The following is a 16,348-nucleotide window of genomic DNA, read 5'->3' as shown; positions in this document are numbered from 1 at the left end:
GTGTAGTCCTAAACTTTTACAAAGTTTTAACATTTGCTTTCCATTGGGGTTGACTAAACTATCATAGCTGTTTCTTGGTGTGATTATTAATGAAGAATGAAACGTGGTGTCATTGGATATGTGATTATTATCTACGTCTATATAATCAATTTCTCTTCCAGTCCTGGCATTTAAGTCTCCACATATGAGAATATTTCCTCTTGACTGAAAGTGCAAGATGTCAGTCTGTAAATTCTGAAAGCTTTCTTCTTTGAAATAGGGAGAGTCGTGAGGTGGAATATAGAGTGCACAGAGGTAAAAATTATTCTGTGACATAACTGATTTCACTTCAAGCCAAATAGATGAATTTTCAGTTTTAATGATTTTTATTAAGTGCTTCAAATTTTCTTTGTGCCAAATAAGTATTCCACCTGAGTCACGGCCATGTTTTATTTTAGAATTTTTTAATGAAGGAACAACAATTTCTTTGTATCCTGTAAAGTTTCATTACTGCAACACCACGTTTCATGAAAGATACAAATGTCTCTCTCTCTCTCTGGTTCTTGCCCTCAGTTGTGTGAATTACATAATTGATGAAATTGTATTTTTTTTTTAATTGTTAGTTAGATTTTTATATTTTAGATAAATATGGAGGTAAAGGTGGAGGAGGACAGTAGAACAGAGAGACCCAGTTTTCTCAGTGGGTCAGAGGGTGAGTTTTGGCTGAACTTTTGTGGATTTTTGGTGGAAGCAATAACCAACTGAATGCTGCATAAATTAGTATCATGTATTAGCATAAAAATCAGAATTCTGCAGTATTATTTTGTATTTGTACGGCTGTCATGATTCATAGATTCTAACTGACTATTTGATTTTCAAAAAAACAAAACAAAACACTATTTCATTTTTCCAGCGTCGACCAACCGGCAAAATACCGGAAGTAGCGCATTTCACGGACTAGAATCCATGAAATGCATTATTAGACTGTTTTCCAAGGCTGCATTATATATTAAACCCACTTAAATATCATAATTAAACATAATTATGAATTCACAAATGTTACGATTTAGTTAAATATATGCAATGCAGGTTTATTATATGTGCGTCAATTATGTACAATATGTATAATACAATATGTATTTTAACAGTTTTGTGCAATAAAACAGTATGATTTCTTGCCTTTGGTACTTTATTTGAACTAATTATTATTGCCTTATTTCTAATAAATATGTATTTTAAGTAATTATAAAGGCTATTGTTTACTTACAGTATATCTACACTTTTATTACCACAAAAAAAGCCTAATTATAATTATAAGGCTCTATGAAATCTATTTTATTTCCAAAATCATTTTTTTTTTCTGTTTAAAATTTTTCATTCTCTGTTTTAATGGTTAAATTACATTTTTATTATTTTTAGTCTAATGAATTGAGTTTTACAGTTTTATTTTTACCAAATTCTTTTCCTTTACTTTTCTGGATTCCATTTTAATGGTTCCATTCAAATGTAATAATCAAAAACATCTACATTTAATTTATTTCATTAAAAATAAAATGTTCTTAAGTAAAATTGTACTTTTTTTGTGGAAAATTAGTCGTTTAGATTAATAAATTAATCGATAAATTAGTCGATAGATTAAACGATATAAAAATAGTCATTAGTGGCAGCCCTATATATTTGATTTAATTATTTACCATTTTTTTGCTGAATGCATAAGCAATTTGCCACATGTCTTTGCTACATAAAAATATAAATAAAGTGTTGACTGGATAGTTTTGAAGAATCATTTTATGAAATGCTAAAATAAAGGGGGAAAAAATCCATATCACTGCTAAAATTCATGCACATTTGGTTGTAATATTGTATGACATACTTGATATCTTTAAACATCTAAATCGTTTAGATTTTAGATGACTCAGTTCCATATATATTGCAAAGTGAAGGCAATGAGAGGGATGTACTAAACTAGTGACAGCTGACATGTGCTGCACCTGGAATAACAACAACTACAATAACACTTTTTGAGAGTCTACTTTAGCCATTGTACTGAATTAAAGTACCTTGGCAACATGTCAATGACTAGTCATTAGAGTAAAACTGTCTGTCTAATATCTGGTAACACTTTGTTTTGATTCTCCACTTTAGACATTCTAACTTAAATAACAATGGCAGTAATGTCAACTTATTCTACTAACCCTAACCTAACAGTCTACTAATACTCTAATGAAAGTTAGCAGACTCCAATGAGACATGTAGTTGCAAAGTTACGTATAGAATTTCAAAAGTGAACTACCACATCTACTTTCTGGAAAGATGTGTAGGATGCTACAGAAGAAGTTCTGATTCTCTCTCTAATAGATGGCATAATGGAAGACCCAGTATATAATGTAGTATACAAAACATTATTTTTATTATCATTATTATCATCAGCACAACAATACAAGTATTTCAGTATTTATTCAGATACAATTGTTTGCATTTGGTTGGCAAATGCTTAAAGTCTCCATGATTAATAAATCTGTCTGCCTGGATACATAACACACAGAACAACAGCTCTCAATATGCGTACAATAGACAAAATTAAATGTATTCAAATTAAACTTAAAATTCGAAAACATAGCTTGTGAAAAAAAAAAAAACATGACACAGTCATGACAATCATAGAGTAACATTTAAAGCATCACAAATGTTAAAATTGTTCTTAACTGAAAAAAGTTACACCCACACCCAAAAACAAACAAAAATAAACATAAAAATAATAAAATAACACTTTCAGTATAAGGATTTCAAGAAAACAAAAGTATCCATGAATATATAGGTGACAAAAACAATGTTTCACATAGAGTATATTACAACATTTTAATATATATTTTTTAAACATTATTATTAATGATGATAAAAACTGGCTTCTTTTATGGCAAGAGCAAGTGGAAGCTGCAGTCTGTTTACATCAAGAGTCATAATGTGAAGAATTTTGTGTAATGGCACTGCAATGTTCACTGTTTTATGATATGTGATCATCTTAACCCAGAGCAGGTTTTGCTCTCCTGTTGTTACTGCTGATAGGATACAATGATATTTTAAAGTTCTCTAACCATCGTGTACCAAACTATTTTGAAGAGAGGCCAGACAGACACTAGATAGTTGATGTTTACTTTAGGCTTTCTTCTACTCGTGTCTTTGTAATGTGTTTCCAGGATGAGGGTATATTGGCAGGCTTTGCACCATACACATCAGCAAACTGCTTATTGAATTGTGCCATCACATATTTCCAGTATGCTGAGGGCTGTATGTTGGGGTCTGAATCAATATGCCAGTCTGGGTAGATTTTTCTGTATTTCTCATATGGATGCCACAGATCATTAGTGTCATGACACCAAAATTTTTGGTTGCTGTGTACCAATGATGTACAGATGTCTGTCTCTAGCTTATGGGAATAATTATTACTGTGACCACAGAGAGCTTGTGGTCTGTGAATTGAAACAAAGTGTGGGCTTCTCCTCCAGCCTCACATGGTGCTTTACAGAATGGACACTGTTCCCCACAGCCCCACACTCGTTTGAACAACACATCCTGTGGTTTGGTTTGAAGATTATGTATTTTACTTTGAAAATCTCTTTCTTGGAAATTTGCTTTCAGTAATTTATTCATGTCCTTCACAGAACATTGAAGGCATTTAGCCATTTTTTGGGGGATTTACATTGTTCAGTGCACTGATTTTGTCCACTGCATCCTTGGGAAAAACAAGCCTTTTTTTAAGTTTCCTGCAGATGTCTTGGATGAATCCCTTGATGTCATTTATAGTTGAGTCTTGCTCTGCTTCTTCAATTGCCTGAGTAATTTCACTTACGACTTCATTCAGAAGCTTTTCCTCTAATTTTAACATTCTGTTATCTGCTGTTAAGTGCTTTCTGATTTGGCCAAAAATAAAGGCTTTGACATACGTTTCATATGACTTAATGAAAAGCAAATATTTTTCAAATTTAAATTCATCAAGAAGATTTTTCAAGACTGAAATCTGAAATGTTGCCCTTGTTCTGGAAATTGCTGAGTTTTCACCAGTCACCATCTTGTCTGCCATTTTTGTTCCCAAGACCTCAGACATGTATTTTTCCAAAGCAGGTTTTAGGCAGTTACTCATGAATTCATCAGCTTTCTTCTGACATTGATCTCGTTCGTGGTAAAGGTCAATGAAGTCAGACTGGTACGATTGTTTGAAGTTCTCCAAGGCTGTTTTTGGGTTGTTTTCCTGGATGAATTGACAGTGAATCTTTTGAAACTCTATGCTTGCAAAGCCACAGATGTGTAATTTAAGAGACAGTTCAAAATTTTCCTTTAGCTTAAGATCTTCATGAGCCTTAAGTTTATTATCAATCATGTAAAGAATTTCCCTGATGTATGTGTCATCATAATCATCCTTACTTTTACTCTTTGTAATCACAAAATTCCAACAATCACTGATAAGGTTGTCTGACATTTCTTGAACTTTTGAAATCTTGATCTGACTTTTTTAAATACCAGTTGGTTTGCCTCCATTTGTCTTCACAAACAATACATTTTTCTTGCCCATAACAGTTTAAATCCTTCACTTTGTCTAAGCTTTGAGCCATTGAACTTCCTCTAGATTCAAGATTTTTCCTCAAATGAAGAAGAACTCTTGTGGTGATATCTTGTGGTTGAAACCCTGTGTATCACAATGTCCTGAGAGTCTCCTGCCACATCTTTTCAAATGCTTCATCCAGCATGGAGTCTGACATGTTTGACTTTTTCTCACGACAGAGTTTCAGCAAGTCCAGCACTTTTTTCTCCATTGTGTCCATGTATGTCTTTTTGATTCCTTCCACCTTCATCATTCCATTTCGACGTGAAAGAGCTGCATCCAGACTGTTTCTAAAGCTGAAGATGAATTTCTCATATTTCACAGCAGTCCACAAGTCTTTGGTCCATCTAAGAAAATCATTTATGTCACTAAAGTGTTTTGTCCAAAACAATTTAATTCTTTTTGTGACGTACAACAAAATCACTTCACACAATGCAGCAAGCAATGCAGTTATAAAACACTTCTGGTACTTTATCTGACTACACCAAAGACTATAGAATACCCAAGACGTGTCACTCATATAGTTTTAAATGGGGAAAAATGCAACGCTCAGTATGGCCTATAAGGAAGCTCTCCGTCTTCTGAATAAAAGAGCCAACCACTAATCGGTAAAGTCAGCGTGTCACTGCAGTTACTGTTAGAAGTCCTGGTTGCTATAGACACAATCGTGTGCTTAGGACTTTGCATGCACACTGATTGGTCTAGCCTGAAAAATAAACTTTTTTAAATGCTATTTGAGCAAATGAAACAACATCTTGTTACGTCAACTGGATCTCCGCAAGGATGTGTACTGTCGTCAATTCTTTTTATACTATACACAAATGCATGTCGTAGCATTAAGGACAAATGTCATGTAATTAAATATGCTGATGACACAGTTTTTTTATCCTTATTAACGAATGCAGATTGTGATGACAGTAGTGATCATAATGAGTTTTTTAAGTGGTGTAAAGAAGCTGAACTACAACTGAATATTGCTAAAACGAAAGAGATGGTAATTGATTTTAGAAAAGCTTCTGCAGAAGTAAAACCTGTGTTTCGATGGAAAGGTAGTTGAACGGGTACAGGAATACAAGTATCTTGGAACTTTCTTTGATTCCACTTTAAAATTCCAGCAGAATACGGAGGCTATTACTAAGAGAGTGCATCAAAGAATGTATGCTCTTAGAAAACTGAATTCTTTTGGTGTACAAAGAAACATACTGAGAATATTTTACACAACTTTTATTGAGAGTATTTTGAGTTTTTCTTTTTTATGTTGGTATTCATCTCTTTCCTTAAAGAATAAAAATTGTCTGCAGGCTCTAGTTAGGACTTGCTCAAAAATCATTGGTGTACCTTTGCGGAGTCTAGCAGAATTTTATGAGCAACAAATGCTAAGGAAAACCCAAAGTATCATGGGAGATGATTCTCATCCCCTGAAGGAGTACTTTGAAATAATGCCTTCTGGCAGAAGATTTAGGAGCATTAAATGCTCATCTAATAGATATAAATTTAGTTTTATTCCAGAGGCTATTCGTTTGTATAATTTAAAGTCTTAGCAGAGTTTATTGTTTATTTATTTATTTAATTATTTTTTTGTTGAATTCCACAATGGTATTTTCTATGGAATTAAGACAAGCATGATGGGTTGTGAACTTCGTATCTTTTCTTGTAGTGTGCATGTATTGTGTTTTATCAAATGTGTAGATGTTACTGCCCCTTTTCAATTGCCCCTTGTGGGATTAATAAAGTTGTAAAGTGTAAAGTGTAAAGTGTAACATCTATGAGAAAGTTGTTATCAGATTGCATGAGTGATTTCAGATATAAAATTTAATTGTAAGCTTGGTGAATCGGTTTTGGAGAATTTATGTTTTTCCATTCAAACTTACTTTTTTTATGACATTGAAGTACACTTTATTTTTAACTGGGAAATACAAAGCTATGCACAACATCAGTTAGGGTTAAAATAACTATTTCCAAACACAACATGCCAGAAACATATTTAACACTGCAATAAAGATTACATTTGAAAATCTTACGTATTTGCTTATTTATGTCCAGACCGCGACAGTAGTTCTTATTCTTATGGTTTCTAATTACATGGCAAGAGCGATTTCTCTACCTCAGCCTCTTCGATTTCTCTCCATGATGAAGGTATATCTGCCGGCTTTGCATTGTACTCCTCTGCAAACTGGTCATTGAATTTTGCCATCACATATTTCCAATAGACATCTGATGATTCTTTGTTTGGGTCTGGATCAATTTGCCAGTCTGGATAGATTTTCTCGTAGTCCTTATATGGATACCACTGATCATTGGTGTCATGGCACTTAAAGTGTGTGTCGCCAAGCACCAATGATGAACAGACGTCTGTTACTAGTTTTTTAGAATCATCAAATCTGTATCTGCCGAGACCTTCTGGTCTGTGGACTGAGACAAAGTGTGTAGCGTGGACTTCTCCTCTAGCCTCACATGGTGCTTTGCAGAATGGACACTGTTTCCCACAGCCCTGAATGTGTTTGAACAGCACATCCATTGGTTTGGTTTGAAGATGCTCTATTTTGCTTTCAAAATTTCTTGCTTGGAAACTTTCTTTCAGTGATTCGTCCATGTCCTTCACAGAATATTGAAGGCTTTCAGCAAATTTTTTTGGATTTGCATTGTTCAGTGTGCTGATTTTGTCCACTATATCCCTGGGAATAACAAGCTTTTTTTGAAGATTCCTGCAGATGTCTTGGATGAATCCTTTGATGTCATTTATTTTTGGGTCCATCTCTGTGTCTTCAATGGCCTTGATAATTTCACTGATGACTTTCTTAAGAAGCTTTTCCTCTAGTTTGATCATTCTGTTCTCTGCTGTAAAGTGTTCTCTGATTTTATCACAGATAAAGTCTTTGACATATGTTTCATATGAGATAATTAAACACAAATAGGATTTGAAATCTTTTTTATCAAAAAGATTTTTCAAGATGAATCTCTGAAATGCCATCCTTGAACTGAAAATATCTGAGTGTTCACCAATCATCTCATCTGCCATTTCTGGGCCCAAGACCTCAGACATGTATTTTTGCACAGAAGGTTTTAGGCATTTTCTCATGAATTCATCAGCTTTCTTCTGACATTGGTCCTGTTTACTGTAAAGGTCAATAAAGTCAGAGCGGTATGTTTCTTTAAAGGTCTCCAAGGCTGTTCGTGGGTTGTTTTCCTCGATAAATTGAATGTGAATCTTTTGAAATTCTCTGCTTGCAAAGCCACATATGTGTAATTTAAGGTTCAGTTCAAAATCATCCTTTAGCTTAAGATCTTCATGAGCCTTAAGTTTCTCATCAATCATGTTAAGAATTTCCCTGATGTATGTGTCATCATAATCATCCTTACTTTGACATTTTGCTTTAATAAATTCCCAGCAATCCATGATAAGGTTGTCTGACATCTCTTGAACTAACTGAATATAATTTGGAAAAATGAATTTGAAAAAACATTTTTTGTCTTTCTTAGCATTAAATTTTTCTTGGCCATAACTGTTTAAATCCTTCACTTTGTCTAAGCTTTGAGCCACTGAACTTCCTTTAGATTCAAGATTTTTCCTTAAATGAAGAAGAACTCTTGTGATGATATCTTGTGGTTGGGGTGATATGTATGGCAATGCCCTGACAGTCTTCTGCCACATCTTTTCAAATGCTTCATCCAGCATGGAGTCTGACATGTCTGACTTATTCTCACGACAGAGTTTCAGCAAGTCCAGCACTTTTTTCTCCATTGTGTCCATGTATGTCTTTTTGATTCCTTCCACCTTCATCATTCCATTTCGACGTGAAAGAGCTGCATCCAGTTTGATTCTGATTGAATTTGAAAGCTCGGTCTTCAGAGACTTGGCAGAGTTTATAAAATCTTGTTGATAGCTTTCCACTAGTTCAACATGGCCTTCTCCTTGTTCATAGTATAATTTGATCTTGTCAAAAATTTCATTTTGTCCTTTTGAAAGCTCAATGTCTGCTTTTTGTATCAAATGAAAATGGACATCTTCAATGGTGCACTCTTCAGAGTTGTCAAATTTTCCATAGTTTAAAATCTTTGTTTCAGCTTCTAATGCCCATGTGTGCATTTGCTTTCTTAATGTCCAGTCCCATGTGTTGTACTCTGTGCATAGTTTCATGTATGCATCAGCCACCAGACTGTTTCTAAAGCTGAAGATGAATTTCTCATATTTCACAGCAGTCCACAAATCTTTGGTCCATCTAAGAAAATCATTTATGTCACTGGGCTTGTAACCTCTGAAGATCTCCATTATATGCTTTTTAAGAGCATACACAGACTCAGTATAGCCAATACTCACTGGTGCCATTGGGGGGTTTCCATGCCAGAGTCCAGGGATGTAGTGATCACCCGTCTCAGTGTCATAATTTATTACATCTGTAAATTTCTTGAACTCCAATTTGTTCTCCATTTTGGCTGCAGCTTGTGTCATTTCATTCAGTTGTTCCAACAGAAATTTACGGTCTCTCATGTTTGAATCATGAGCTGAGACATCAGCAACATTCTGGTGAACAAACAAACATGTGTGTTTCTTTCCAATTTCCTTCATCCTGAGGAAAGCGTGGACAATAATCTGCAAAATGTCTTTCATTTCTGTTGAATTCTCCATAGCGATATTGACAATTGTAACATCACTCAGTCCAACGACAAGAGTAGCCAACTCATTGTCATGTTCATAGCTGTTGTCCAGTTGTGCGAGCTCAGGGGATTTCAGTCCTTCAGTGTCAATTATCACTATATAATCACATTTGAGTTCTGCAGCCAACTCTTCTGTTACTTTAATGAGCTGCATAAAGGCTCCTCTGGTGCATCTTCCACTGCTCACTGCAAACTGAACTCCAAACATGGTGTTCAGCAGCGTTGACTTTCCTGAACTCTGGACACCCAAAACAGTGACAACCATAATCTTGTTTTTGGGCTGCACCAGAGTGTTTAATTCAGAAAACACACTAGTAATCCATTTTTCAGGGATATTGGAAGAATCTCCATCCACAAGTTCAAGTGAAAATCCATCCAGCAGTAGTTGAGCACAGAGTTTAGGTAAATGTTCCAGCTGTTTTCGGGAAAGTGCATCTTCTGGGAGTGAGACTGCAGCTTCATAAAGTTGGCTCATCTCTCGAATGAAGTGCTCCACTCCTAAAGAACTGTTTGAAATCTTTTTATCAAGCTCAGCAATTTCAGTCTTGCTCCCAGAAATATCTTGAAATTTCTGTTTGTACATTTCTCTGAGTCGGGGCAGTACCTCATGCGAGCAGTTCTCCAAATTGATTCTTAACCATTTTAAGAAGTAGGCTCTTTCTGGTGTTGATATTGCATTGATAAAGCAGCTCATAGTAGCAGACATGCCTTTGCTGCATTGATCCTTTCGGAGATTATTTTTCACCATCAGAAGTAAATTTTTGTAGTCCTCAATATTATTATTCCCAACTTTCGTTAATCGGCATTCCTCCTTCTCTAACTTGGCCAATTTCATTAATATTCCTCCTTGCAAGGGGAGCTCCTCCTCCTTAAACTGAACTATATCATTAATTTTTGATGTGATTCCATCTGCACTTGCTTTGGCACGCTGACATTCTTCAGCATCCTCATCCACCAATATTTTCAGTTTTTGTGCAGTCTTAGCTAAATGACCAACAGATGTTTTGTAATTATTGTACTTAATTACATCTTGCAACTTGCTCTGGATTTTGCCAACAAAGTCTGCATCATTCTGTTCAGCCTTAAAAATTAAATTGCTTTTGTTCAGGTGGATCTTTCTGACTGTAGCTTTTATGCTCTCATTAATGGAGTCTCCCACAAAAAATAGCTGAGGTGTAGATTTCTGACTGGGGACTGAAATTAACTCTGAATCTAAAAGTTGTGATTCAAAGAACACAAACACAACAGTCGAAGCCTCACAAAGAAAAGAGTATTGTGTTTCAAAGTCCCGGATGTCACCTCTCAAGTTGGCAATCGCTACAGGCTCAGGAAAGACATCGATGTTCTTGTTTCCACAAGGAAGATACCAGGCCATCTCAACTAAGCCATTTGATATTTTCTTATTGATGTTTCCACAATCCATGTTGAAGTGCACAAAGATATCAGTGTACTGCTGTGGATTGCTGAGCAACTTATTCAGAATTTCTGATTTGGAAATGTTGCATCTACCAAGTCTCACAAAAGACACTAAAGGCATTTCTGACAGAACAATCCTTTCTTCCACAAATCTACTTGGATCCAGCAATGAGTGTGGTCTGTATTTTTTCACAATATCTCTCATTGCCCAAAGCATAAGAGTGATCTGATTGTTATCACTGTTAGGAAGCAACAGAGGCACTGCAAACTGACACATTGACATTTTCATGATCATTTCCTGCTGAAGAAAACTGTCAGAACAAAGGAACACAGCAGTTAAAATGTCTAAAGGATTTACTGACTGAGGACAGTCTGATTCAGTCTCATGATCATCATCGCAATCTGAATCTTCTGTCTCATCTGATGACAAACACTTAACATTCCTCGCTGTCCTTTGTAGCATCATCAGTCTCTTCAAGAACAGCCATGGCAGATCTGAAAGTGACTGAACAGGCACATCTGTCACACTGTTCTTGTCGATCTGCAGCACTGTGTGTAGAGTCAGCATCTCATCATAGTACTTTACCAAACCCAAATTTTCCAGAAATTTTTTCACAATGTTTCCTGTAAATGAGAACAAAATTAGTCACAATTACAATCCCCAGAAAGAACCTAGACAATCTTTTTCTGAACTTTCTGAACTATTATTCATCTTTACTGATCAGCAGCTACATCTTTACCAAATAAAAATTATTACTCTGTTTTTGTATTAATATGGCTGTCAATTCATTGTATTATGTAAGTGTAATTAATTATAAGATTCAAGATTCAAGATTTCTGTTTGGGAGTAGGAGTGACTCATATGCAGACAGCTGAGAAGATCATCAGTGTCTCTCTTCTCTTTATCACAGACATTTACACCTCACGCAATATTTGCAAAGCTACCCTGATTGCAGATGACTAGACATACCCCTCGCTCCAACTCTTTACCCCTCTGCCAGTGACATGGACAAATACTCGACATGCTAAGTTCATTAGCCTCGACATTAAGTTTATAAGTACATAGCAAAAGTCAAAATATGTTAGCATTTTGTAAACATATGATTTGAATATATTATGTATTAACATACATATATATATATATATATAAATAAGTGCAGGAGTACATAAAGTTGACATTAGTCATTAAAATGACTTAGGCTCTCCATTACCAATGGATTAGTGAAACCACAATAATAGTTAAGATGCCATTACCCTTGACTAACACAAACGACAAGTTTGAGAACATAAAAGATAATCAAAACAACAGCAATATGTTATTTTATCCAAAGTGATGTTAGCCTAAAATATGTTGGCAAGGTACGCAATGCTATTTGACCACACTGATCCTCAAATGTGACCCTGGACCACAAAACCAGTCTTAAGTCGCTGGGGTATATTTGTAGCAATAGCCAAAAATACATTGAATGGGTCAAAATTATTGATTTTTTTTTTATGCCAAAAATCATTAGGAAATTAAGTAAAGATCATATTCCATGAAGATTCTTTTGTAAAATTCCTACTGTAAATATATCAAAATGTAATTTTTGATTAGTAACATGCATTGTTAAGTACTTAATTTGGACAACTTTAAAGGTGATTTTCTCAGTATTTTGATTTTTTTTGCACCCTCAGATTCCAGATTTTCAAATAGATGTATCTCGGCCAAATATTGTCATATCCTAACAAACCATACATCAATAGAAAGCTTATCTATTGAGCTTTCATATGATGTATACATCTCAGTTTTGTAAAATTTAACCTTATGACTGGTTTTGTGGTCCAGGGTCACAAATATGATCAGAATACTACATATGTCATGATTTTGTCACCACTTCCTGTTAAAATCTTATTTTGTCAGATAGCATCCAGCTTCCTGTTCCTGGTCTTGTAAGTCCTCGGCTGTATCCGAAATCGCCCCCTATACCTGTCACAAGGAGGGTCAGAGACGTGCGGATCCATTTGCAGCATTTTATTAAACAAAACAAACACAAAACAAACACTAAGAGGCAGGCAGAACTCGTGGTCAAAACAGGCAGAAAGGTCGGGGCTGGCAGCGAGAATCAAAACACGGGAAGGAGTCCAGGAATCAAAAACACAGGAAATCAAACACGGGAATAAACGCTCGGAAATAATGACCAGATGGAACAATAAGACTTCGCAGAGTGGTTGTGTGTGTGAGAAGCTTAAATGCAGTCAGTGTGATGAGGTGCAGCTGTGAGTGGTAATCAGTAAAGTGAGAGCAGGTGAATGCAGTGATTAGTGCAGTGGCTTGTGGGGAATGAAGTCCATGAAGTGTGGTGCAAGAGTTCATGATGACAGGATAGACCAGATACGTGACAGAGCCCCTCCCCAAGGAGCGGCTTCCAGACGCTCTAACCACCTAATACCACCTGGAGGGTGGTGGAGCGGAGGCGGAACAGGGGGAGGGATGGAGGGCCAGGTCCATGTAGGGGTACTGGAACCACAAACTGAGGCGGAGCCGACGGAGGGAGAAGCCATGGTGGAGGAAGGGTTGGCTCCTGCCTGGGGCCGACCGACGGAGGTGGCGCCGGTGGAGCCCGAGGCGAAACTGGAGAGTCGATGGTCCTGGGCGACACAGAGGATCCGGAGGACCAAGGCGGAACCCAAGGCTCTGGCGACCCCGGCGGAGATGGAGGTCCGGAGGTACGCAGCGGAGCCGGAGTGACAGAGGATCGAGGCTGTGCCCACGGGAGGGAGGAGGTCCACAGAGCCGGCAGGACGGAGTGACGAAGCGCAGCCGGAGGAGTAGAGTCCAGAGGCGAAGGTGGGGCGACGACTGACCGGGGCGGAGCCGGAGAGACGATGGAGCCCGGAGGAGCTGGTGGGCCGACGGCCGACAACGGAGACGAGGGAGCACAGAGCCGGGGTGGAGCCGCAGGGTCGGAGGGCCGAGGTGGAGTCCAGGACTCTGAGACTGGAGGTGATGGTGAGGGATCCTTCAGTCTGGACACCGATGGAGACTGGCAGTCCCACGGCAAGTCCTCTGCACCGAAGGTGGGATGTGGGTGAGCAGAGGGACTGTCAGGAGACAGAGATGGCGGGACTGGAGCAGCAGGGAGGGTGGGTGGGAACAGTCCATGCATGAGCTCCGTGACCAGAACCGGGCAGACAGGAATCTCAGGACGACTGGATGGAACCAGCGGAGGCTCTGGAAGGCTGGGTGGAACCAGCGGAGGCTCTGGAAGGCCGGGCGGGACCAGCGGAGACTCTGGAAGGCCGGGCGGGACCCGCGGAGGCTCTGGAGGGCCGGGCGGAACCAGCGGAGGCTCTGGAAGGCTGGGCTGAACCAGCGAAGGCTCTGGAAGGCTGTCTTGAGGAGCAGGCTCTGGACGACGCTCTTGAGGAGCGGGCTCTGGACGGCGCTCTTGAGGAGCGGGCTCTGGAGAACTGGACGACCCCAGCAAAGACTCAGGAGGGCTGGGCGTCTCCAGCGGAGACTCTGGAAGAGCAGGCTCTGAGCGAGCGGTCACTGGATGGCGCTCTGGCAGCGGAGACTCTGGAAGGGCAGCCATCTTGTGCAATGGCTCTGGAAGGGTGACCATCTTGAGAGCAGACTCTGGAAGGGCAGCCATTTTGCGAACAGATTCTAGAAGGGAGGTCATCTTGTGAAAAGACTCTAGAAGGGAGGCCATCTTGCTTACAGACTCATGCGAGGCAGCCATCTTGGCCGGGAACTCAGGAACAGAAGCCATCCTGGCAACAGGCTCAGGAAGGGCGGCCATCTTGTGAACAGGCTCAGGAAGGGCGGCCGTTTTGTGAACAGGCTCTAGAGTGGTGCTATGTTCCTCCTTAGCGACATCCACAGTGAATGCAGAGCCGCTCAAAATTAGTGCATAGTCCATAAAGTCCTTTAAACTACAATTGAATTTTCCTTTAGGGAACCATGATTTAATAGGCTCATTAAGTCCAACACGAAAAAAATCCTTTAAAGCAACTTCTTCAAAAGGTACATAATAGGATAACTCACAAAACTGCCGTACATAGTCCTCAATCGATAGATCTCTCTGACGTAGACACAATAACTGGTTAACCGGATCCATGGTAATCTGGTTGACTCACAACTGCTGGATCCTGATGTGGCGAAGTCTTCTGTCACAAAGAATAAAGGAACTGGGATTGTGTTGTCTTCAGTACTGTTTGTTTTCTACTCTTCTATTACTCCTCAGAACACCTTCTAGAACATTCTGGTGGACTCTCCTGTGTGGTACAGTGGACTGTGTCTCTGCCTGTCACATGGTAGACCTCTTTATGAATTTTAAGAGTAAAGGATTCTCTTCTCACATGCAGCACAGAAATTAAATAAGAATATTGACTAACACTGTGACTATGAGATAATTATATCTTCTTTTTTTGGGGGGAAAGAGTCCTGGCCTAGTTTCATGTCTTCAGCCTTGAGGAAGAACTAGATGTCCATGTTTGGCTACATTCCATCTTTATTTGTGCCTTTAACCAATCAGAATCATGTAACCTGAAGTACAAATGTAAACGGCTGACTATAAGTATTGTTGTATAAGAATTTGAAGCTGACTTCTGCTATTGAAACTAAATTATTTACAACCTCAACTCCTGGTCTTGATTTAGCCTGATGATGACAGTCATCAATTAATCTCATAGATTTATAGCTACAAACATAACTTCTGATGGATTCTTAATCACAAAGGAAAGAACCTTTTCATAGTTCCTAGAACCAGTGCTGGAAGCTCCTGCTCTTTGGCGTGTTCAGCAGGAACAAATTAGTTCTAGGAACACCTTTTGGGGGAACTAAATTAGCTCCTGCTTCAGAGTAGAGTCTAACCCAGCAAAATAGAAACTATCAGTGACGTAAATAAGTATATTGATTTAGGGCTGCATGATTAATAGAAATAAAACGAAAATCGCGATAGACGTAGACGAGTGTGATATTACATTCATACAACAGTTCAACGGCACGAGTGTGTAAAATACATAAGAAACAACAAAGGAGTGTTTAAAAACCTTCAAATGTGCAAAACTACTTCCTTCCACCACAGATTCAAATCTCAGTTTGACAGTTAAATCGCTGAGCCCAAGCCTCCATTACTAATTCCAAAATGTTACTTTAGAACTAGCAACGAAGAAACGTTGAGTTACTCAATACTAAACACTTTTTAAATACTACTATTATTTATATAAAATATTATTTACTGAATAATACTATTTAATAAACAACAACAACAGCCAACATAAAAGTTGCTAGGCATTTCAGTCAAACGTACAAAGACAGCACTCTGATATACAGCATTGAATGATGAGATTTTGCCAAAAACTATTTGCTCTAGAACAAATAATAGTTTAATGAGACCAAAGACTACCTGTTAGATTTACCTAAAACAAATTATATCTTGTGTTTAACCACTATGGAGAGCCAGCAGTAAATTACAGAAGATCTGGCCGAAGTGAGACTGTTCTCGTGCGGGTTCATGAGTACAGAACAGTCACTAACGATCCAGAGCTCTTATGTCCGAAAACGTTAACACAAATTTTCAAATAGACGTCATCTTCATTAACAAACTGTGTTTGATCTGTACTGCACATGCCACCCTATTCTGGAAAATATTTGTAATAATTCATATGTTGTTTTCCAGTGTACTGAAGTTTTTTTTTTTTTTCACTTTA

General features: G+C 38.0%; 1 protein-coding gene across 1 annotated transcript; it reads right to left on the bottom strand.

Moving 5' to 3' along the window:
• Positions 1 to 6,653: 6,653 nt before the first annotated feature.
• On the bottom strand, positions 6,654 to 11,675 carry LOC141299036 (up-regulator of cell proliferation-like). Its single transcript, XM_073829312.1, has 2 exons — positions 11,597 to 11,675; positions 6,654 to 11,275 (listed from the first exon to the last, which is right to left on the bottom strand). Exons 1-2 carry the CDS (start codon positions 11,673 to 11,675, stop codon positions 6,654 to 6,656), a joined length of 4,701 nt encoding a protein of 1,566 aa, XP_073685413.1.
• Positions 11,676 to 16,348: the final 4,673 nt, after the last annotated feature.

The sequence above is a fragment of the Garra rufa genome, chromosome 23, assembly GCF_049309525.1.
Source record: "Garra rufa chromosome 23, GarRuf1.0, whole genome shotgun sequence".
Lineage (NCBI taxonomy): Eukaryota > Metazoa > Chordata > Actinopteri > Cypriniformes > Cyprinidae > Garra > Garra rufa.
The sequence above is the reverse complement of the archived record's forward strand: the minus strand, read 5'-3'. Positions and strand labels throughout refer to the sequence as shown.

What these genes read in the sequence shown, in the direction of transcription:
- LOC141299036 (XM_073829312.1), bottom strand. Translation starts at nt 11,675, where the DNA reads ATGTCGAGTATTTGTCCATGTCACTGGCAGAGGGGTAAAGAGTTGGAG. An exon ending in TCTAGTCATCTGCAATCAGG is followed by an intron (nt 11,276 to 11,596) that starts GTAGCTTTGCAA and finishes TCTCATTTACAG; the next exon opens with GAAACATTGTGAAAAAATTT.